General features: G+C 53.6%; 1 protein-coding gene across 3 annotated transcripts in view; it reads left to right on the plus strand.

Annotated features, from left to right (window-relative positions):
* The window catches only part of HM13 (histocompatibility minor 13), a 38,656-nt gene extending 17,126 nt beyond the window's left edge, over positions 1-21,530 (plus strand). The window contains exons 4-13 of one of the 3 annotated variants that reach the window (XM_061127005.1): positions 2,804-2,892; positions 4,695-4,780; positions 4,879-5,004; positions 5,692-5,749; positions 8,605-8,688; positions 11,576-11,612; positions 13,856-13,958; positions 18,073-18,158; positions 20,035-20,181; positions 21,089-21,530. In XM_061127005.1, coding sequence (XP_060982988.1) covers positions 2,804-2,892; positions 4,695-4,780; positions 4,879-5,004; positions 5,692-5,749; positions 8,605-8,688; positions 11,576-11,612; positions 13,856-13,958; positions 18,073-18,158; positions 20,035-20,181; positions 21,089-21,188 — 916 coding nt within the window. In that variant the 3' untranslated portion in view covers positions 21,189-21,530. Of the gene's footprint in view, positions 1-2,803; positions 2,893-4,694; positions 4,781-4,878; positions 5,005-5,691; positions 5,750-8,604; positions 8,689-11,575; positions 11,613-13,855; positions 13,959-18,072; positions 18,159-20,034; positions 20,201-21,088 lie in introns of those variants that run through there. The other 2 variants (XM_061127002.1, XM_061127003.1) reach the window with 2 other exon arrangements.
* The last annotated feature ends 1,960 nt before the right edge of the window (positions 21,531-23,490 follow it).

The following is a 23,490-nucleotide window of genomic DNA, read 5'->3' on the forward strand; positions in this document are numbered from 1 at the left end:
TTGGGATAACAAAGACATCTGTCTAGAGACTTCATACTTGGAGTTGAAGCTGCAGTTAAGCTTACAGGGTGCCAAGCATTCATGTAATCCTCTTAATGATCCAATGAGAAAGGTATTGTTACAGTGTTCCAAATGAGGAGACAGTTGCAGGGAACAGTTAAGTAACTTTGCCAAGGTCACACAGTTCAATGGCAGGGCCAGGATTTGAATCCAGGAAACCTGGCTCCAGAATCCATGCTCTCAAACCCTTGACCTCTGCTGGTCGGGCTCCTGAGGTACACGCCAGGCTGGAGTGGAGGGCTTAGCTCCTCAGGCCTTCTCTCTGCCTCTCCACACACCCTCTGGCTTCATGCTCCTGAAACATGATTCAGCGAACTGAGCTGAAAGTGGCTTCCAGCCTCATCCCTCCCAGCTGCTGCCCCCCAGCTGCTCAGAGCCTGTTTGTGGAAACCCACTCCCAATTGCATCTTGTATCAGTCATGTCTGCATAATCACAAAGCCTTGTCATTCATGCCACAGCTCTGTAGATGGGGAGGGATTGGCTGTGTGTCAAGTGGAAACTAAGGCCCAGAGATAGTTCTTCATCCACATTTTCTTCCTCCAAGCTCCAGGGTCTTAGAGAGCTCCCTTTTCCCTGCCTTTACTGTGCCCTGGCTACCCTTTGGCCTGGGTCCATTTTCCTATAGCTGGGAGCACCATTGTGGATTTGCATGCTTCATAAGTCATCAGTCTGATCTGGTGTTACTGAATGCTTTCAAGTTCAACCACCTACAATGATAGACTTTGAGTTCTTATGACCCCTGTTGAGGATCTAGCGCTGAGCTAAACTTCTCCCTCTCCTTCTCCCCTACTTTCACAGCAGCTCTTTGAATCAGGTGATATTATCCCCACATTCAGCAGAGAGACTGACCCACTGAAGTGAGCCCAGGGCCTCACGTGGCAGAGCAGGCATCAGGGCTGGGCCACCCCTGTTTGTGTCTACTCCACGATACTGCTGAGTATCCAGACCCGGGCTGAGCCAAAAGCCCTGGTTTTCTGTTCCTGCTCCGAAGGTGATCCAGAAAAGAAAGTCTCTGCTCCCTGCCAGGCCAGGAAGTAGACCATGCTGAGTAATCAGAATGCTTCCAGAGATGAGGCCAAGCCCATCCTGAGCCACAAACAGGCCCTGTGGAAGGAGTGAATGTGAGCCCACTCTCGCCCAAGGGGCTGTGATTCATCTCACTCATCAAGTCCAGCCGAGTTTGTAAAAATCCCAGGCCTGGAAAATCGTGGAGTGGGGTGACCATCAGGTCATCTGACTTAATAGATCCTGGAAGGGAATCCAGGAATATGCATTCTTTTTTCTTCCTATGTTTAGTTCCTTTTATTTGTATTATGAAGCTGACACCATGGTTATTACTCAAATAAGAGGTGAGAGTAATTCAGCTTATACTGTTTCCGCCTTTATCTGTGTTGGCACAGTTTATATAATAGTTAAGGAATCATCTAGAAGGAATTGCTGCTTGCCAACATCTCTAAGTGTTCTGGGAAACTGATAATTAAAGGAAATGGTCAAAACAAATCCCCTCAAGAAGAATACAGTATTCTTCCTAGTCAACTCAGGCTTGCTTCGGGTCTACTAACTGCTTAAGTGTGCTAGATTTTTGCAGGGTTTAAAAAACATATTAAGGTAGTTTCAGACACTTATAAGGGTTTTTTTTTGGGAGGGGGGGTGTTTAATCCCTGAGTCAGGAAGATCCCCTGGGGAAGGAAGTGGCAACCCACTCCAGTATTCTTGCCTGAAAAATCCCATGGGCAGGGGAGCCTGGGGCGACAGTCCAAAGGGTCTCAGAGTCACTGAGTTCCAAGGACACACACAAGAGGCTACCTGTGACAGAGTAATTAGATAGCCATTTTAATGGGAAGTCTCCAGTAGCCTCAGAATGCAAAGGAACACTGCAGCTTTGATTTGTCACACTGCACACACCTGGATTGTGTTTGAAATAAACACACTTCTGAGAAATTGGAACAGAGGGTTTACCTTTTTGCTTCTAGAATCAACAAGAAAACTCACGCCACCTCACCATCTACCTCTCTGCCTTGAGCCCAGGAGAGAGGGCTACGCATCTCATTTCCCTTATGAGTCTGCCCACAGTTTGTGCATCATGGCTTTACTGTGGACCAGGCTGGGTCCACTGCCTCTGGCTGGGCAGGGAGCTGGCAAGGAGGATGTGGTTTATCTGGGGCCACTTGTGGTTAATGCGCCTCTCTCAGCTGCTGGCCTTCCAGCCTCCTCAGCAACATGGACCCAGGCATTCTCACTCTTAAGGAGTCAGATCTCATCAGGCTACTAGTCGGCCCCTTAATTCAGCCCTGCTGTCTGCCTAGACTCAGTGGGTCTCCTTGAAGAGTAAGGACTTACCCTATGCAGGCTTAAGCCAGAATATGCATTCTTGACAGGGGATTCTCGTACAGATTGTGGATAAACCAGATTTTGGAATCCATTGCTCTCCTAAAAACTGTTTTATGTGAAAGTCTGCCTCTTTTGTGTTTTTGGATGATAACTAAGAGGCTGCATGGAAGCCGGAATCATAGAGACCTAGGTTCAGGTCTCAGCTCAAGATACTGACTTCCCATGTAACCCTGGGCAGTCACTTGCCCTCTGAGGGCCTCTGTTTTCACATCTTTACAATGGGCACAATAACACCTACCTCTCAGGGCAGCTGTGAGGTTGTTGGGAGATAACAGCTTGTAAACAGATGTCTGGGATTGTGGGGCCCCCACAGGGGCTTTGTTTGCCAACCTGCTTTGTCTTTCCTTTCAGCCCTTTCATGAATAAGTTTTTTCCAGCCAACTTCCCAAACCGACAATACCAGCTGCTGTTCACACAGGGCTCTGGGGAGAACAAGGAAGGTCAGTGCTGCTGCCATCCCCTGCCTTGGCCGTACCTTGGGTGTCTTCCCGCTCCCCTCCCCTCCCCTTTGTCTCTCCGATACTGGGATTCCCCGGTACAGCAAGTGATGGGCAAGGTGGGCTCTGGGATGTCATCCCCGCTCTGCTGCTGGGTGCACACTGTTATCTCTCTAAGCTTTGGGTGGTTTTGTTGGGCTTTTTTGGTTTTGTTTTGTTTTTTCATCTGTAAAATGCGCATCATAATGTAGTACCTCCCTTATAAGCATGTTGTTAGGACTGTGAGTAAGTGATGAGTGGAAAGCATTCAGCACAGCGCCTGGCTCAGTAAACGGTAAACAGTTGGCTCCTGAAGCTATTTTTATCATGTCTGTTTTTAGTGTGATTACTTCCCTAGCTAAGATTGGAAAAGGGGGTTCCACGGCTCTTGAAAAAAATGAAAGCCACAGGAAATTGGGGAAAGCCTGGGTCCTGTGAGTTAGTTAGGGTGTGGGTTCAACTGCTGTAACAGGATTATCAACAGCTTGGACAGGTGGAAGGTGTTTCTCTCTTATGTACATGTCTGAGCTTGTGAATGTCACACTTGTTGGGGATGTGCCCAGCACATTCTGCCTTGTCCCTGGAGAGCAGCGATTTTATATGATTCCTTTGTGCATCTGTAGGCATCTGTGTCCAGTCAGTGACATGGGGGTTTTCACCCGTCTTGTGCTCTGCCGCACTCGGGTCAATGGGTCCAGGGTAGCATACCATTGCTTCGCAGGCTGTCTCAAAGGACATAGAGGCAACTGTTCCCCAGGCCCATTTAGCTGCAAGGGAAGCTGGAAAATGTGGCTGAGAGCTAGTCAGCCTCAATTTCCAGTTGAAAATCATCAGGGTATTGTTACCACAGAGAGGAGAACAACGGTTGGGGCCAACCAGCAGTCCACTGCAGTCTGGAATCTGAAAGGAAAGCCTGTGCTCTGTGACCCTGGGCACGCTCCACCACCTCTCTGGGCTTCCTCATTAGGACACTCGGAGGTGATGGAGAAGGGGTCTAACATCAGGGTGTCTGCCACAGGCTCCCCAACAGAACAGCCTCGGGGCCTCCCACCTGCCACTTCTCCAGGCCTCCCTCTCTCACCTGCTTCCTCCTCTACTGGTGACGCAGGGCTACCAGCAACCTTCCTGACTCCTTTGGCGGCAGAGTAGAAAGATTACTGAATGAACTGGGACCTTGCAAGGGCCTTGGGCTTGGTGCAGTCAGCATTAGTTGAGCACCCACTGTATGCCGGCTCTGTGCTGAGTGCTTTGTAAGGACCACCTCACTTGCTCCCCATGGCAGTCCTATCAGGGAGGTGCTGTGACCCCCATTTTTTTGTTTTGTGTTTATTTTTTTGGTCGCACCTCTTGGCATATGGAACTTCCCCAACCAGGGATCAAGCCCATGCCCCCTGCAATGGAAGGGTAGAGTCTTAACCCCTGGGGACCACCAGGGAAGCCCTGTGATCCCCTTGTTACAGATGAGGAAACAAACTCGGAGAGGGAGCTGCCTCCCCTGAGGTCGCCCAGCTGCTAGTGCAGAGCATGGGCTTCCAGCACCATGGACCACCTCCCACTGACCCTACATCAAGTCTGGGTTGTCTCTGGGCCTCCATTCCGTCCTCTAGGAAATTGGAGGGTCTGGGGTTGGGGAGGGCTTCAGTGAGCACCCCCAGCCTGTGGGTCTCTGACGGAGCCCACAGCCATGCCCTCCTCCGTCCAGGGGCTGACAGGTGGGAGGGGCAGCCCCGCCCCGGGGAGTGGACTTACCCGGCCTCTCTGCCCAGAGATCATCAATTATGAGTTTGACACCAAGGACCTGGTGTGCCTGGGCCTGAGCAGCATCGTTGGCGTCTGGTACCTGCTGAGGAAGGTGAGTAGCCAGGGCCCAGGCAGTTGCAGGGGGGTGGTGGAGCACTGGAGGGACAAGGTGGTGACCGGTGAGGTGGCCTCACTCTCGCCTTCCCCCAGCACTGGATTGCCAACAACCTCTTCGGCCTGGCCTTCTCCCTTAACGGGGTAGAACTCCTGCACCTGAACAACGTCAGCACTGGCTGCATCTTGCTGGGCGGGCTCTTCATCTACGACATCTTCTGGGTGAGTCGGGCTGGGATGCACAGGAGGTCCAGTGGAGGGCAGCCACCTGACCTACGAGTAAGGCCCCAGATCAGATCCTTTCTGGGGCAGTGCCCTCAGCTGTGAAGTCGATGACAGAGCAGAGTCCCAGCCCCGCTTGCCGAGAGCTCACTTTCTTTGCCCTGTGCCTTCCAGCCGCCGTCTCTCCCTCACAGTGAGCCCAGCCGGGGATTGCTTATCCCTTGTCTTTCCAGCAAGCGAGTTGAGGCTCAGAACAGCTGAGGCAGGGGTGGTTAAAGCAGATGATTGGACACTGTTGAGCAAGACACTGTCCTTGACAGAGACGGCGCTGGGCTCAGGGACCTGCCACCCTCGCTCTGAGAGGCAGCCCTGACGGGGTGGTGCTGGAGGGCTTCCTCTCTCGGGAAGGACAGAGCCCTGACCTGACAGCCCAGCCAGGACATCAGAGATCCTTTCCTAACTCCTTGGAATTGCCCCTCATTGCTGCCCAGACAAGCAGCCCCAGGAAGTGTCCATTTGGCCATGTTGGTGGCCGCCTCCTCTCAACTTTACATCTGCTCTGGAGCCCTTCTTGGCTCCCTGTCCCTCTCCCGCCCATCGCAGGCAGCCCCTCGTTGAGAAGCCACACACGGCCATTGCTTCCCATCTGCCCGCACTTCCCTCCAGACTCCACTCTTCTCCTTTTAGGTATTTGGCACCAATGTGATGGTGACAGTGGCAAAGTCCTTTGAGGCACCAATAAAATGTAAGTGACCACCCCACCATGGGGAGCCCGTCTGCCCCCACCCTGGTGGCCCATTCCCGCATGGTCCCTGATTCAGTTAATAGCCTCCCTCAGCTGTTCCTTCTCCAAGTTCCCCGGTGTCTAGGGCCTGGTTTCCTTCTTCTCTGATTTGTCGACTGTTCCCACACAGCTGTCCTCTGGCCACCTGGTCATAGAGAGCGGTGTCTGAAACAGCCTGTGGCAGGGCAGGCAGGGGCCTCCAGAGGAGGACACCCCCACACCAAGACCTGGAGCCCCTCCCTGGCTCCCTGTAACACATAACCAGCAGGTGTTGTCTGCCCCATTCCTCTCTCACTTCCCTGGTTGTGTTCTTCAGTGTATCCATTGTTATAAATATTAGAAACCTCACCTACAGACATCTGTAATGTGGAAATGTTGTCATTTCACACGCAACAAGCCCGGTGGCGGAGCATCTAGAGTTGGGTTTATGACCATCAGTGGCATCGCCAAGAGCCAGGGCCACCTCAGCCCTCCACCCCACCATTCTCAGCAAGTTCAGGGACAGAAAAGAGGAACTTTATGTCTCCCTTTCATCAGAGAGGGATGTTTTTCCCTGAATCTCCCTGCAGCCTCTCTCATATTTCACAGGCCAGAATTGGGTCACAGGCCCAAGTTCATTGTTCCTTATCAGGGGGGGTTGAGAAAAGCATGATGAACTTGGAGTTTAAGCCTTAGACTGATCAAGAATCACTCCCTGGCGTCATGAGACCCAAAGAGGAGGACGGAATCCATCGGGCATGATGGAAGGAGGAAGGGGGATCCTGTTGGGCAGTCAGGGTGGAGCCTGTCCTGAGAGCCAAGCAACAGTTGCACTCTTCATGGTCTGACTCCACAGCTGTACATGGGTCCCCTCCGTGAGCCGGAGAGAGGCTCCTGGTCACACGGCTGCTCCTAGATGCTGTGCAGGGTCGCGGCTCAGTGACCCCAGAGGAAAGTTCCTCCCAGCTATGGCTTGGATGAACCCATGGGGCCTCTCCAGGCCCAGGAACTAGGCTCTGCCACTAGGAGTGGTACAGAGGACAGGGTCACTGCCTTCTCCAGTGCTTGGGGGCAGTGTTTTGAGTTGGCAGCCTCCCAGAACCAAGGGTCTAAGGTGAGGGCAGTCGTGCAGAGCAAGAGAACAGATGCTGGCCAAGCCCGAAGAGCAGCTATGCCTCACATGCTGTGATGGATGAACCCAGCCAACGGGTCAGGAAAGCTTTCCTGGGTTCCGAAGAATCAATATGTGTTTCACAAGCATGAAGGAGCAGTAGGGGCATTTGAAAGAGAGAACAGCTTCAGGCCAGGGCTGCAAGCAGAAGAATGCTTGGAGGGAGCAGAGAATCGGAGAGGGAGTATGGTGACTTCAGGGGAGCAGCAGAAAAGAGGCCAGATTTGAGGAAGCCGAAGATGGCATGTCAGGGAGCCCAGCTGCTGCCCAGTGGGCAGTGGATGAGCCATTGGAAGACTCTGGACAGGGAAATGACAGTCCCCTCTGGTTTCTGGTGTTTGGAATTGGGGTTTTTGTCTTGGGGAGAAAGCTTGTTGCCCTCTACTGCTAGGAGTAGTCCAGCAGAGTGGTAAAGTGGACAGTTAGTGAAGTCAGAAAGCCTGGATTTGGATCTCAGATCTGATATGTGCTGGCTGTGTGGCCTGAGTGGGGAGGCCTCACCTCTGTGGGCCCTGGTTTCTAGATCTGCCACTCAGGATTGAATGATGGCAGGTTTAGGAGGATCAGACAAGGAGAGCTGTAAATCACTGTGACTGTATTCAAGGCAGGAAAAAGTGGACAGGGAAGGACCTCTGTATGATTCATTGGGGAAGCACCATCTTGGCCCAGAGCACACCCATCTTACCTCTGTTTATATGCCATTGGCCAGAGCTGGGTCACATGACCACCCCTAGCTGAAGGGAAGTCAGGAGTTCGGTGACCAGATTGTCCTGTCTTAGTCCTTGTGCCACACTTGATTCATCATCTGGGAGGACAGCCTCACACAGAAGCAGGACTGGGTCAGTAAAGACGTAACAGTTAAAGCTTATAGTGTGTTCAAATAACCTAATCTTTACCGCAAGGCTATGGGGTCCGTTTGGTTGTTATACCCATTTTACAGGTGAGACAGTTAAGGCCCAGAGTAGTTAAGTAAACTGTGCAAAGTCACACAGCAGAGCCAGGATTCAGACCCATACAGTCTGACCCTGAAGCCCACACCATAACTGGTGAACTTTTGCTCCAAGGCTATCTGGATGAAATCCAGTTACAGCTGCCCCTTGCCATAACTGGACATACAGGGAGGCATTTTCCTCAATCTGTATTTATCCAAACAAGTTGGCCAGCAGGATTTCTGAGTAAGGGGCTGTAAGCAAGGGATTTGTAGGTATGTAGCCTCCTCCTCATCAACAGATGCACAAAGCATGTGGCCCAAGCTCTTCCTTCTTCAAAACGAGGGTCTGTCCACAACTGTGGTGAGACGGAAAGCCTATTAGATGCCAGCACCATGTGGGCCCTTTCATCTTTTATATGCTAGGCTTTGGGGTCAGTCCCATTTAACCAAAGAGTCCTGGCTATTAAAAGGCATTGAAATTGTATGACATGTGAGTTACAGCTCAGTAAAGGCATTAAACCTTTAGCCTAGGTGATTCTAGATTCTTACTGCTCTAACCAGCTGTGATTCCAGATGGACACACCTCCCTTCAGCCCATCAGCATTCTCTTGACTCCCCATTCCCATCCTCCCAACCAGCAATGCAAGTGTGTGAGTTCCATACACCAGAGGCGGAGGCTAGGAGTGCATGAGCTGGGCTCTCACCAACTCCTCACATCCCTGCCTCCCCCTCCAGTGGTGTTTCCCCAGGACCTGCTGGAGAAGGGCCTGGAAGCGGACAACTTTGCCATGCTGGGACTCGGAGACATCGTCATTCCAGGTGACGGGGCCAGGGCAGTGGCCAAAGTGGAGGGGGATTCCATGGAGAAGGAGTCGTCCTGTGAGACACAGCCTCACTCACCAGGAGAGGGAAGGAGAAAGGGTTAGGCTGTGCGATTCCCCCATCACCACCTGCCCGGGGTTTGGTGAAGGGGGTCTACCTCAGCCCGGTGTGGGCTGGACCTCAGAGGGACGGTGGTGAGCAAGACTGCCCTCATAGAGCTTCTGGTTGGGTGAACAGACATTGCTTGAGAGCTGCAGAAATAAATGTATATGACAGACTGAAATATAAGCACATTCGATCACAGTCTTAAAGGAATCTGACCCCCTCACACTTGCACGTACGCACACCGTTCCCAGTGTTTACAGGTGACACAGGTGTGCTAGAACTGCCACAGTCTCCTTGGCCCCCCTCCCCGGCGCTGGGAGGACACCAGGGAAAGCATGCAGTGTGTGTGGACAGGGGGCACACAGCTGTGCTCCTGTGTCTGCAGTTTTAGCAGAGGGACCTGTGGCCTGCACCTGCTTGACCACACGACCTGGCCTCTGAGTCCATTATATGTGTGGGTGCTAGTCAGCACACCTGTGGACATGGGCACAGGTACCCCTGTGTATGGGCCCGAGCATGGGCACACATCCTGGGGGCCTGCAGCCCAAACTGCCGGTCAAGAAACTCTGGGCAAAGCTGAGCTGCCTCTCTCAGGGCAGCTGAAATGGCTGAGACGTGGACGCTGTGTGCCTGCAAGACCTAGGCCCAGTGACGGGTGCTGCACACCCAAAGGGCATTCTGATTCCCTAGTCACAGAGGCCCAGAGTCAGGGTTAGAAGCACCCCTGGTGTTTGCTTACAAGAAGAAAGCTGGGAACAAATTAAAAGCCAGTTTGTTTTCCAGTGTAGGAAGTAATAGCCATCCTGCTAGTGAGCGGGAGTGAACAGGCACTTCTGTGTGACACTTTGCTTTTGTGATACATATGGTGGTGAAGCAGAGGCTTTCTCTCTCATACCAGTGAGCGAACTGAGGCTCAGCAGTGAAGGGACTTAACGTCAATTCACACACTAGCCAGCCAGAGGGCCAGGACTCAGACCAGGTCTATCTGACTGCAAAGAAAGGTGATATTGTCAGAACTGCTTTTATGATAGTAACAACAAGAGTAAGATTATAATCCTGGAGCCATCATTTGTCAAGCACCTGTTGTTTGCCAAGCAGTATGCTCAGTGTTTTTTTATGTATTATCTTTGCTACCTTTAGCAGCCTGTTGAGGTATAGAGTGTTTCTATTTTGCTGGTGAGGAAACAGGTTAAGAGAGACTTGCCTAGGGTCGTGGTCTTGAATCCAGGTGTTCCCATAGCACGTGGTGCTGGGAGGCAGGGAAGAAGCTCCATCAGGGATGAAGAAATGGATTTGGTTCACCCTGCAGAGCAGGGTCTGTCCCAGGCACCCGCAGACTTCCCCAAGTGTCCTTGTTGAGTGCTTCTGGGCTCCAGGCCTGCACAGGACATCTCTGCGTATCCACAAATCCCTGTATGTATCGGAAGTCTTCCAACAGTCACAGTTGGTGTGAGTTATTGCATCCTCACAGAGCCTCAGGGATAATCTTGAAGGAAGAATAGGTTGTGGGGTGTTATTTTAAGATCAAATGCAGTATTATGAGTAGAAGCTCTTGGGAGCTCTGGCCCGTGGATTAGTTAAAGAGCAGTTGCAGAATTCAGCTGCCAGGGGCCACTGAATTCCTAGTTTTGTTTCCAGAAAGGCAGCATTTGTCTGTTTTCACCACCCACCGGCTCCCAACTGTAGAGTCTTCGCTGGGGACTGAATCATTTTCTTCTTTGAAATGAATCACATGTTGCCAGTCAGTGCTTCTAATCAGCACAGAATGTTTGGTTCCTAAGAGCTTGCTCTCAGCCAAATGAGGTTCAGCCCTGCTGTGTCCGAGTCCAAAGACAAGTCAAGGACAGACACAGGGATGGCCGTGTGTGTGCAACATACAGAGGCTGGACTGGGTGGCTGTGTCTCAGGGACTCAGGTTTCTGGGGGTGAATGGGCCATATTTCAGAGTGCAAATAGGAGTGCAGTGGGTGGACAGAGTTCACCGTCCCTGCCTGAGCTCCTGTAGAGCCTCCTAGTGTCTGCTTCTGCGCTCTCCCACCGACCAAACAACTGCCACAGAGGTCTTTTTCAAAATCTTTTATGTTATTCTCCCACTTCGAACACTTCCAGGAGTGTCCCCTTACTCCTAGAATAAAGACCCAACTCCTCTCACCCCCACGGGGCCCTGCATGGCAGATCCAGCCCCCAGCATCTCCTGCTCTGGGCTGCAGCCTGCCCTGCCACACCCCCTGAGCCCTGTTTCCTCAAGACCTTTGCACATGCTCTTCCCTCTCCCTGGCAAGTGTCACTTCCTCAAAAAAGCCCTCTTTCCTCCCCACCCATGACCCCCAGCCTGGGTCTCATCCCATGATAGACCTTCCCATGACACAGGAGCACCCTTTCACAGTTACAGTCTCACATTGGTCTTTGTTAATGTTTGATCAGCATGCCCCGCCCCCAGGTCTTGCTTCCCACTGTGTTGCCTACGGCACCTAGTGTTCAGGCATCCTGTAAGCGTTTGGTTGGGCCCAGGGTGGTACAGCAGATGGTACTGTGAGGTGCCAGTCGGTGTGGTCCCAGGCCAAAGCAGTCTACCTGGGACAGTGCGGCCACTTGTTCCCTCTTCCAGTGAGTGTCCCCCATTGTTCCAAGTGGACTGAAGGTAGAGAAGCGATTTCTGCCGGCAGTTGGCAGTCTCAGCCACGCCTTGTCCCCTGATGATTGCTCTGTGGCTGGGGACCCAGTTGTCAGTTGTATGCTTCTTCCCTACTTCCATCTAACCCTGGTTTTCTCCCCGCAGGAATCTTCATTGCCTTGCTGCTGCGTTTCGACATCAGGTAAGCCACTTAGGAACCCTAGTCCTCAGGTTCCACAAGTGAGGCCCTCCCCTCACAGGCAGGAGGTTCTCTGGGGTTCCTCAGTTTGGAGGAGCCCAAAGAGGGTAACTCAGGTCCCAGACCCTCCACCCAACAGCAGCCAGAACAATTCTGATTTTATCTGCGCTGTACATTCTGAGGTTCTAAGTGCCCAGAGCCTGGAGAGGGTGGGGAAGGTGTGACTCATAGGCTGAGATGGAATCCCAGAAGGTCGTGGTGGCACCCAGAGTGCTTTCTCTGAGTGGTCTTGGCAAGGAAACTGACCTTTGCAGGCAAGGTTTCTCATCCTGAAGTTAGTGGTCGCTCCTGCCTGGGGCTGATGGGGACAGTGTGGAGGGAGTGCTGAGACAGGCTGGCCTCGGTGGCTCCCAGGACATCCGGCAGCAGTTGCAGTCCTCATTGCCACCGACTTTTTCAGCCACGGGTCAGGTCACCATATCCCAGCTGCTCTCGCTGCTCCCCACCCTCTCCTTCCTCAGACATTCTTCAGTCCCTTGTAGAAAGTGAGCACAAGGGAGAGGGAAGGGGGCCAAGCTGAGCCACCACTTGAAACTCAGAAAAGGTCACACCTTTTCCGGTGAGTGAATGCACCTGGGCAAAGCTGGGCCTGCCACCAGTAGGTGGCGCTCAGTCTTCCTAGAGGAGGGCTTTCTGCATGTATATGCTTAATTTTGAGCTGGTTCATGGACTATTTCTTAATCTCCTTATGTCCAGTAGTTGCAAAAACAGTAATAATGTTGAAAGTGGTAGTGAGAAACCCATTGCCAGCATCATGGAAATCCAGGCTGCATGCAGAACTGAACTTTTCCCCTGCTCACGTCGCTCTGCGTTGTTTGGGTAGGGCCACTGTGGAGCCTTTGGAAGAGACCTCGCCAGTCTCTTAAGTAGAAACACATCTGTGCTGGCTGCTCTACTGCTCAGTTTTCAGAGGTCATACAAAGAGAAACCTGTAGGAGTCTCCAGGCCATTTGCTAGAGAACCAGGTTCAGCTGGCAGCACCCTCTGAGGAAGCATTCTTGTCCTGCAGGTCCTTGGGAGCTTGTTCCAGAATCTGTGCACCGTTCCCAAAGGGAGTCTCTTGCACTCCAGGCTGCACAACAGGACTGTTCTCAGTGGACTGCGGCTCCCAGCTCAGAAGCCGCCAGGGCAAAGGGGAGGGAGTCAGTCCTCCTTCATTCCACAGATGTTGCTGGACACACACAAAGGCCCTGAGCTGGCACTGTGAAAGGGCATCAAGTGATGGCAATGCCAGGATGCTTGTGGGTCAGCTCTTCTGAAGCTGACCTTCAGTGAATTACCCAGGAGGCCACTGGCGTTTTATCCTTGTAATCAGCATCTTTTTAGTATCCATGATGAGTTACTGAACTATTAGCTCCACTGCAGTTAAAAGTAAGAACTTAGCTTTACAGTTTCTGATCTGTGTTCCTCAAAACATGAGCCCCAAACCAGCAGGGACCTACTCTTTAGCACAAGAAACTGTACTTAATACTTTGTAATCACCTATAAGGGAAGAGAATCTGAAGAATATATGTATATCTGAATCACAGTGTTATACACCTGAAACTAACATGATATTATAAATCAACTACATATTTTTTTAAAGCCAAAAATAAAGTTATAAAAATAAAAAACACACACACACAAATACCAAAATGCAGATCCCCATATCTGTTAGATCAGACTCCCTGGGAACTAGGCCTAGCACTCTGTTCTGTTTTTCGGGGTTTTGTTTTTGTTTTTTTGACCACGCTGCTCAGCTTGTGGGATCTCAGTTCCCTGACCAGGGGTTGAACCCAGGCCATGGCGTTGAAAGCCTGGAATCCTAACCGCTAGGCCGCCAGGGAACTCCCACACAGTTTCTATATTTTTTAACATGCTGTCTGGGTGATTTTTATGCTGACCTGAGCTTCACAGCCACTGTTCTCGATTATAACATTTGATATTCAGCAACCATCGGGGAGATGGCATGTGGCATTCCCATTTTGCAGATGATTAAACTGAGGCCGAGGGACGGAAAATGACTGGTCCAAAGACACTTAGATGGGGCAGAACCAGAATGCACGCCTATCTCCACACCCCCCAGCCCATAACCTCAGCCCCACACAGCTTCCGGGGTCTCCCCAGATCCTCTCCTAAGAGGGCATGTGGCTCTGCAGTGCTTGTGTCTCACCTTCCTCCTCTGTCTCCCCATGCCGTTGCTGAAGCTTGAAGAAGAACACCCACACCTACTTCTACACCAGCTTTGCAGCCTACATCTTCGGCCTGGGCCTTACCATTTTCATCATGCACATCTTCAAGCACGCCCAGGTGAGCACGACCCCTCTGTGTACCGGGAGTGCTTTCACTGCAGGTGACCGGGACTCCCGTGTCACATGTGCAGGCGATCCAGTGGTGCAGAGCAGGCGTGTCCATGATTCTCTTGAACTTTCACCCATAGTTGTTGCAAGATGACAGCCCGGCTTCAGGTAGCACATGCATGCCAGTGGTGAGAAGGGGGAGGAAGGAGGATGCCAGCCGAGCCTGTGACCGTCAAGGAAGGCAAAACCTTTCTCAGAGCCCTCTCAGCAGATTTTTGCCCACATCTCCTGGGCCACATCAGTGTTGCGTGGCCCCAGCTGTGGCTTCTCAGCCTCAGTAGTGGTGGCAGACAGAACGGAATTGGGTGGGTGTTTGTTGCGGTCTCAGCCCATTGCCTGCTCCCCAGGCAAGTGATAGGATGTTAGGATCTCCCTCCCATTACTCCCTTAGCCAGCCAGGCTCTGCCTTCTCCTAGATGGGTGCTGAACTGCCAGGTGGACCAGGCTGGGAGCTGTCAGTGTGGCCTGGAGAGGAGGAGTCCAGGAGGGGAAAGCCGCAGACAGGGTGCTCTCTGCTGGAAATCAGAGCACTTCCTTTGTGCCAGGCTCTGCTTGGTGCTTTGTGAGGGTTCTGTGAACAGATGAGGAGCTGCAGTTCAGGTGCTCCGTGGAAAGTGTGGTGGAGCCAGGGTTCAAAATGTGTCACATGAAGACCACGCCCAGGTTATGAACCCCCAGTCATGGGAAAGGCTGTGTGGAGTGGAGTCTTAAGAGAGCCCTGGTGGGAATCCAAGCTCTACTGTCTGAAGTTACACTTAGGATTCCTCATTGATTCATGAAAACAGAAAATGAGGATAAATAATTGTAGCCACCTTGGGGTTGTTTGAGGGTGAAATGAGTTAATGTAAGTTAAGTGCTCAGAGCCACGTCTGACCCAATTGGTATTGCTGAGCTCCCTCCATCCTCCCCCCTTCCTCCTCCCTTTCTCCCTTCCCTGGGCACCGGCCACAAAGAAGCCACCTCTGAATTAATCACAAAAGCTGCTGACCCAGTTAGTCTGTTAGTTTGCCAGGCACTGTGCTAAACCCTTTCACTCATTAACTCATTGAGTCCTTAGAGACACTGTGAAATTGATAGTAATACTATACAGAAAGTTCAAGGTCCCCATCAGTAGAGAAACCAAGAACCAGTGAGGAAGCCCATTTCATTCACATCTGCTCCAGATGACCTCAGGAGCTGTGCAAGCTGAGAGGGACATGCACTTGGCAAGGAAGGCGCAGAGTGCTTGGGCCTCCTCTTGGGAGGTGGCTTCTCCAGCTGTCAGCCCCAGCAGATTCCAAGCCCAGAGCTATCCCCTAGGTGGCCGCCAGGTGGCAGGCTTGCCTTCTGCCTTAGACTCGGAAGGCTCCACTGGGAGCTCTCACACAGGCTGGGGGCAGAGGTGGAAGAGGTGATCCTCAACATGAGAGAAAAGGAGCCTTCCCTGCGTGACACAGCAAGTCAAGCTGGGCCCTGGCTGGAGCCCTAGACTCCTGACCACAAGCCGACCCTACTGCCTAGCAGCAGCCCGGCTATTCTCCCTGATCATCCACATGCGTATTTCCCTGAAAATCTTTGAGGTGGGATCTGGACACAAGGGGAACCTGTTCTTTGAGCTCCTCCTCCCTCACCAAGACATACGCAGTCCCTCTGCCAGCAATTCCCTATCGAGGGGGTCACCTCTGCCTATATGTTTTTTAACCTCTATCAAAAATGTACTCCAAGCCAGGACTAGCAATCTCCAAGAAAGGTCATTAATATGATCAGGTGCTCTCACTGTACAGATGGATAGGAAAGCCCAGACAAGAAAATGGCCTATCTGTGGTCACAGAGTAAAGCCGAGGCCCAATGGACACCCAGGAGTCCTGATCCCCAGCTCACTGCCCCAAGCTGTACATCCCATCCTCTCCTTAACACTGATTTTCTTTGGAGAGGGTCCCTGATGCCTGAGAGGAAAGAAAAGAATAGGTTTGTATCCCTCTGATACTAAGCAAACACTTCTTCCCAAAGGAGCACCTCAATTGCTGTTGGCTCTTAAGTGAGGTAGACCTTGGTGGGGCCAAATATCTACCCACCTTCCTCCCAGGAAGCCCTCTATTTTGCCCAGCCTGGCCTTGATGAAGAAAAGACACTGGACTTAGTGACAGAGGAATCCGTGTCTGTATCCTGACCAAGTGTGTGATTTAGGGCAGATCTTTTTTCCTCCTCTGATCCTCAATTTCGTCATCTCTTAAGTGTTCTACTTTTCAGAAATTAAATTTTAGTAAGTTTGTATTTGTTTTATTAATTTTTGCTTTGCCTTCATTCTTTTCCTCCTTTGGGCTTCCTGATTTGAACACTTACATTGTTTATTTCTAGTCTTTCTCATAAATGCACTTAGAGTTATAAACTTTTCCCTGAGTACTGCTTTGGCTGCCCCTCCTGAGTCTTGATGCAGGCTTTTGTCGTGATTTCTGTTGTTCCTGGCCCAAAGCCGATCTCATAGCAAAGACTTGATGCAGGGGAAGAAGCTCAGCTGCCCGAGTTTAAATCCCAACTCAGCCACTTACACACCCTGTGTGACTGCAGGGAGGTCATTTCCCTCTGTCTGAACCTCAGTAGCATCATCTATAAAACTCAGATCGAAATGCTCAGGGTGTAATTAGGTTCAAGGATAATCTGTGTGAAGTGGGGTAGTTCACAGCCCATCCATGGCAGGAGTCCGAAAATGGCCTGATGGTCAGCCTCCGGGGACTGTGGAGCCCTGTCCTCTAGCCAGGGGCTGGCCTGGATTTAGGAACGAGGCTTGGCTTTAGGTACGATGTCTTCTTCACCCTCTCCTGAGTCATCTCCAGGACACCCTCTGAATTTTGTGAGGGAGCCATTGGCTTAGTATTTACCAGGCCCTCTTCTAAGTACTAGGAAGACAGCAGTGAAGAAGACAGCTGTGGAGCCTGCCCTCGTGGAGTTAACAGCCTAACAGGAGGCAATCTCCAGACTGTAACGGCCCAGGGATGTTTCATTCCAAGTTGCTAGAGAATGCCGTGAAGAATTGCAGGGGGCCCAGGAGTGTGCAGCAAGAGGGCCTGACTCAATGCGAGCGAAGGCTTTCCCACAGAAGTGACTGCTGAGCTGAAGTCTGAAGGAGAAGGAGAGTAGGCACAGATGGGAAGAGCATCCTAGAAACGGCACGTGCCGAGATCCTGTGGCTGCAGGTGACAAAGAGGACCGAAATGAGACCAACGTGGCCAGTGCAGAGCAGGGCGGGTGAGGTTGGAGAAGGAAGCAGGGGTCACATCTCTTGAGGATGTCAGGCCACTGGGAGCAGTAGGGGCCATGGAGGGCTGAGCAGTAGCATGAGGTCAGCTTTCAGACACTGTGAGCGGAAGAATGGCTTTGGAGTCGGGGTACCCGAGTTCAACCCCCAGTTTACCATTTAGGCTTTCCAAGGCCTGAGCTGCCCCCTCCGCACTCCCAAAGCATGAGCCTTCCGCTTCTACACAAGGAGAAGGGTCATGGGGGTATGGAGATGGACTAAAGTACTCTCTAGACCCTGTGTTCAATGCACACAGTAGGTGCTCCGGGAACAGGATCGGCTGGTGTAATTGCCCTGTCCTCCAAACCCAGCTTCACTAGGAGTCTCCTCACAGGCTCTGGGTCCTGACCAGCTGGGTGACCTTAATCCCGGGCCGCAGCAGGTGCTCCATCCATAGCGGCTATGTCATCATCATTGTCATTATAACAGCATCTCCTGGAGCGTTGTTAAAAGTGCAGACGTCCAGCCCCAGACCGAGGCAGTCAGGGTCTCTGGGAGTAGGACCAGGGTCTCTGGGAGTAGGACCAGCTCACCAGGAACCTGGTGTCCTGGGCAGTTGGGGTGCTGCCAGCCAGACTCCAGGGCGCCCTGAAAGCCCTGCATGATCGAGTTTCTTTGGGCTTCTTGCTTCTTCTCCCAGGGAAGTCAGGAGCCCCAGTGTAGGCCCAGGCACTGACTTGCTTCGTGAACCTGTCCCTGAGTCACACCCAGCAGAGAGCTGGGGTGACGGGCCCAGCCCTGAGCGGGTGCCCTGCCCAGCATTGCCTCACCAGCCTTCGTTCTCTCGCAGCCTGCCCTCCTGTATCTGGTCCCTGCGTGTATCGGCTTTCCTGTCCTGGTGGCACTGGCCAAGGGAGAAGTGACCGAAATGTTCAGGTAAGAGGGGGCGGGGAGCGGAGGTCTGCCTAACACTGCAGGCTGCTGGCGGAGCCTGTGGGGACTGTGGGTACATGCCTCCGGGGGAACACTGTTTGCACCACCAGCCTTGCCCTTTGCATCAGCACATGGGTGCCAGGCCCATGGGCACCAGCAGAACCCTTCTGTGGGCCAGTAGCCAGGGGTGGGAACGGCCTTGGGGCTTTCGAGGCAGCCCCCACACCAGATGCCAGCTGAGTCATGAGAAGGGACTGGCTGGTGTAGCCTCCCAACCCCAGGCTGCCCCACTGTCGGGAGCCCTGGGTTCCCATCCCGACCCTGCTGCCATATGACTTCAGGCAGGTCTTCCCCTGCCCCCAGCCTCAGTGTCCACACGTGAGTGATACAGGGGACTCTAGTGGGATGGAAATGCCCGATGAGAAGTTAAGCGTCAGCCTATGTCCAGTTGCCGCTGTGGCTGTAACCCAGAGCTGGCTGCTTTCTGTCTGTCTTAGTGACACACTTGCCCCTTCCCTGTGGCCATCCGCACACCTGCCACACCCGTGATCAGCCCCACCCTGACCCCCAGGCCTGCGTGACTCCAACAGGTGTCTCCACCCCAGCAGCACCAGCCCCGCCCGCCAGGGACCCAGAAATAGCTGCCAGCTGCAGCTGAAGCTGCCCACTCGAGGGCCTTCCACCAGCTCCACCTGCCTGGCCTCCAGGTTGTCCTTCGAGTGCCTGCCAGAGCTTTCTGCGCACCTGGCTGCCTGTGGGGGAGCCTGTGACTCACCCCTCCCCCGTACCTGCCCCTGCCCTGCCTCAGAGCCCCGTGCTCCCAGCCTGCCTGCCCAGGGCTCCTGACCTGGCAAAGCCCTGTGGACTCAGGCGAGGCTGGGGGTGAAGCAGGTGGCAGGTCTGGGGGCAGGAGTGGGGCCTAAGCCCTGAGCACGGTCCCTGCCCTCACCCTCCGCCAGGACTGAGGGTGCCCGCCTTCACCCACTTGGTGCTTGGTTTCTGTAAAAGTTTGCCCACGTGGGTACCCCACTTTTCTGTCCCCCACCCCCCAGGAGGTTTTTAGTTTGAGGTAAATAAGCAAATAGTCTCTCTTCTCTTCTGCCCATCTCTCTCCCTAATTCTCCACCTTACCTTTGGTTTTACTTTTCGCTTTAGTGGCACTATCCTTTTTTTATTCATTTACTTCTTTTTAAATGATAACACATTCACATAGTTCAAAATTCCATAGCATGAGCGGGACAACCAACCCCCTCATACCCCAGCCACCCACGAAGCCAACTCTGTCCCTGGACATTCAGAGATATCTCTGCACCTGAAAGCATGTATGTGTATACACATTCTCATGCAGGTGGTGGCATTCTTGGAACATTCTGCGTCCTGATTTTTCACACCAGGGTGTGTCTGAGAGATGTTTCCACAGCAGCAGAACATCTCCGTGTGTGCTCAGTCTCAGCCATGTCCAGCTCTTTGCGACCCCATGGACTGTAGCCCGCCAGGCTCCTCTGACCATAGGATTCTCCAGGCAAGACTACTGGAGTGGGTTGCCATTCCCTTCTCCAGGGATCTTCCCAACCCAGAGATGGAACCTATGTCGCTTATGTCTCCTGCATTGGCAGGCAGGTTCTTTACCACAAGCGCCACCTGGGACACATATGTATACATCTAGGGCATCCTTGTTCTTTTGCAGAGTGTCTCCCTGTATAGGTGCATCTTTTCTTTTTTATCCTCCAAGTAACACTGGCTTCTTTCCACAGAGTTCGAAAGTGCAGAGATAGATAAAAGTAAGACCCACTTCTGCTCCCTGGAAGAGAAATCTCTGTCCTCGTTAGTCTTTTCCTCTCCATCTCTTTTTTTCTGTCTCTGTCTGTCTCTCACACAGCTACGAGTCCTCAGCGGAAATCCTGCCTCACACCCCGAGGCTCACCCACTTCCCCACAGTCTCGGGCTCCCCAGCCAGCCTGGCGGACTCCATGCAGCAGAAGCTAGCTGGCCCTCGCCGCCGGCGCCCGCAGAATCCCAGCGCCATGTAATACCCAGCGGGTGCCCACCTGCCCACTTCCCCCCACTGCCCCGGGGCCCAAGGTAGGGCAGACCCCCCTGCTAGAGTGTACGGGGCAGGGAGCATTGCCGGGGCAGGCAGCAAGAGGCAGCTCCACCACCACCAGGCAGTCACAGCGCCCAGCCGAGGGGTGGGGGAGCAGGGCCCCAGGACCCCAGCGGCCTCACCGGTACTGTGGGGCTCACCTGAGATTGGGAGTCAGCAGCCCTGGTCGCACAGCAGTGGACACTGTTCTCGCTCTCTGTATATATATAACCTGGGGCAAGTGTAAAACCTTCACTTTCCCCCTTCGGAACCTCTCTTTGTTCATATAGAAGTGGGCACATACCTGCCTGACGGGGTTGATGTGGTAAGGAAATGTGAGCATTGTCCTTGGCATGAACTCACTTGCTCAGTAAGTGGAGCCCAGAGGAAGAGCTAAGCCAGGGTGCCTGCCTGCAAGAGTGGCACCTTGCCACTTGTCAGTAGAGCAGCCCCCCTGCCCGCCCGCCCACGCCCCTGGGGCTAAGCTTTTTGACTCCTGTCATGTGCCCTGGGAGGCAGCCCTTCGTCCTGTAGCCTCATCCTGGCTGCCCCTCTTTTTCCCCACTCTTTCCCCAGTGGAAGGTCCAGGAAGCTTAAAATGGGTCTGCACAAGCCCAACCTCTCCTCCACTTGCTGCTGCCCTTGGCACCACCAGGCACAGAGAAAGTGGAACCCAGCAGCCGGTCTGAGGAGGGTGCACGGCAGGGCCGGGCCAAGTCCTGGAACGTGCTGGGCCAAGGATATGTGTGCCCAGGGTTTTCCTGCGATGGTGGGAGGTGGGCACAAAGATTCTGCCCTTCCCTTCTCTAAATGTGTCGTCCTTGTTGTTATGTCTTGTTTTTCTGGTCAGTTATGAGGAGTCAAATCCTAAGGATCCAGCAGCAGTGACAGAAACCAGAGAGGGAACAGAGGCGACCACATCGAAGGGGCTGGAGAAGAAGGAGAAGTGATGGAGCTGGTGCCTGACCCTGCAAGGGCCGGACACCCTGGCGGGCTGGCCGCACGCTGGCCCGCACAGTGCGGGCCTGCCGCTGGGGCAGGCAGCTCCCAGAGAGGGGCAGGGGCAGCAGGCTCCCTCCAGCGGGGCCTCCGGGGCCTGGTTCCCTCTCCCCCTTCTCTGGCCTTCTCTGCTGCTCCCCGTCTCCTGCCTGCAAAGGAAGCCCCCAACTGTCCCCACCCCCCCAACCCCGGGTGCCAGGTGGGAAAAGTGGGTCTGATTTTTAGACTTTTGTATTGTGGACTGACTTTGCCTCAAATTAAAAACTCATCCCGTTGCCTGGGCAGGCCACTGTGCTTCGAGAAAGTTCTCACCCAATACCTTAGAGTGGGTTTCCTGCTTCTCACCCTCCCACCCAGAGACTTTCATGTAAGCCCCTTCCTGGGGCCGTGGACTGTCACAGCCTGCAGTGAGGCCCTGACCTTCTAGCCCCTCCATCGTGGCTGCCCACCCGCAGGTGGCCAGGGTGCCAGCTTAGCACCCCCAGATGCCCTCTAACCAGCAGAGGGGGCCCTTGAGCCCTGTCCCCAGCCATCCGGTTCTCCTGCCATGCTCCTCCCAGTACTTGGGGGCAGTGAGGGTGCCGGACAGGTACTGGCTGCATCACCTTCTGGAGGAAAGGTCTGCGGGGAAGAGGCTGTGGTACCAAAAGGCTGGCCTGACTCAGCAAGAGGGCCATTATCTGTGAAGCCAGGGAAGCAGCAGGGCCACGTGGGCCCCAGGAAAGAGTGGATTTTATTCCCACACTGGCAGAAGCCATCCTCTGTGATTTCAACGTTCACATGGCTTCAGCTGGGGAGCACTGGGACTCTAGGTCACCCTAGACATGGAGGACCCACCACTCCCCTTCTGCCCATTCCTGGGATTCTTCCCAAAACGACTGCTGCAAAGCCAGAAGGATCCTGATTCTCGGAGCCATCCCAAGTGCCCCTGGAGAGGCTGGGGAGGGGGCTTCTGGGAGGCCGTCCAGGCACGAGAACCGGAGATCACAGAGCCAGGGTTTCTCCACAGTTTGCCAAAGACAGCAGCCCTGGCCTGAAGGAGAACCCCCAGTGGACCAGGCAAGGGGTGGGCACAGCCTTCATTTACCTGCCTAGTATGGGGTCACTGGGTAGAGAAACTAAGGTCAGGGAGGATGGCCACTGGCCTGAGACTCAGACTTTCAACAGCCCAGAGATCTCTGCCTAAGCTTCCAGGTTTAAAGGCTGAAAATGACAGTGCCACCAGTATGGAGCTTAAGAACAAGTGGGAGCAGATAATGGGAGCTGCTGCATGTATCAAGCACCTCAATACAGGATTTACTTAATTCTCATACTCTCCATCTATAATATTAGCCCCATGTACAAGTGAGAGAAATGAGGCAGCTTACCTACCCCCTAGCAATCTGAATCAAATTCCACAGTTCCTAAGGACTTTGCAACTCCTCTGCAGCAGACCCCTGGGCCTGAGTCACTATCAACTTCTCTGGGCTTTCTGGAAAGGAAGGATGGGAAATCTCAAAAGCTTCCCCCAGCCAAGAGGGTCCGTTTCAGGGGCTTCTCGGATCTCTGCCGCCTCCAGCCGCCTCCAGAGGGGAGGCCGTGTGGTCCTGGAACAAGGCCTCTCTGAGGGCGGCAGATGGGGCAGGCAGCCCAGGCACACAGCACGGTTGGTTCTGCGGTCCGTAGCCTACAAAGCCCTCATTGAGTCACCGCCGGCCCCCGGCAGAGGCTGAGGTGGCAGTGGCGCCGGGCGCCTGCCACCTAATGACCATCCCGGCCCCGCCAGATGCTCTACAGACCTCGGCAGCGGCCATCCAGGGCCCGCCCGGCCAGCCGGCACCGCAGAGGCCACTCTAATTCCAATTAACCAGCTTCAGCTGAGCAAACAGCGGGCAGTGGTGGCCCAGCCCGGGCGGTAGGCCCGGCCCGCAGAGCCTCCGAGTCTAGACTCCAGATGTGAACCGCCACAGCCAGAGTCCCATGGAAAAATGGCACCAGGCCGGGCACGGATCGGGTCTGCATGCTCGAGAGGCGGGGGTGGGTGGCTGGGCAGGGCCCTGGGTGGGCCTACTGCCAGCCTCACCCTGCGGGTGGGAGTGGATTCTTGGGAAACAGCTCCAAAACCCCCAAGTTCGCCCCTGATTTGTTAGGTGTCCCTCAGTGGCCTCCCTCTCTCCTGACTACGGTTGAGTAGAAGGGGGCTACTGTAGGGGAAGAGGGAGGCCAGCCCTGCGGAGAGCTCCAGGACACTATTTCATCTGTATTTAACATGTC

Source organism: Dama dama, chromosome 23 (assembly GCF_033118175.1).
Source record: "Dama dama isolate Ldn47 chromosome 23, ASM3311817v1, whole genome shotgun sequence".
Classification (NCBI taxonomy): domain Eukaryota; kingdom Metazoa; phylum Chordata; class Mammalia; order Artiodactyla; family Cervidae; genus Dama; species Dama dama.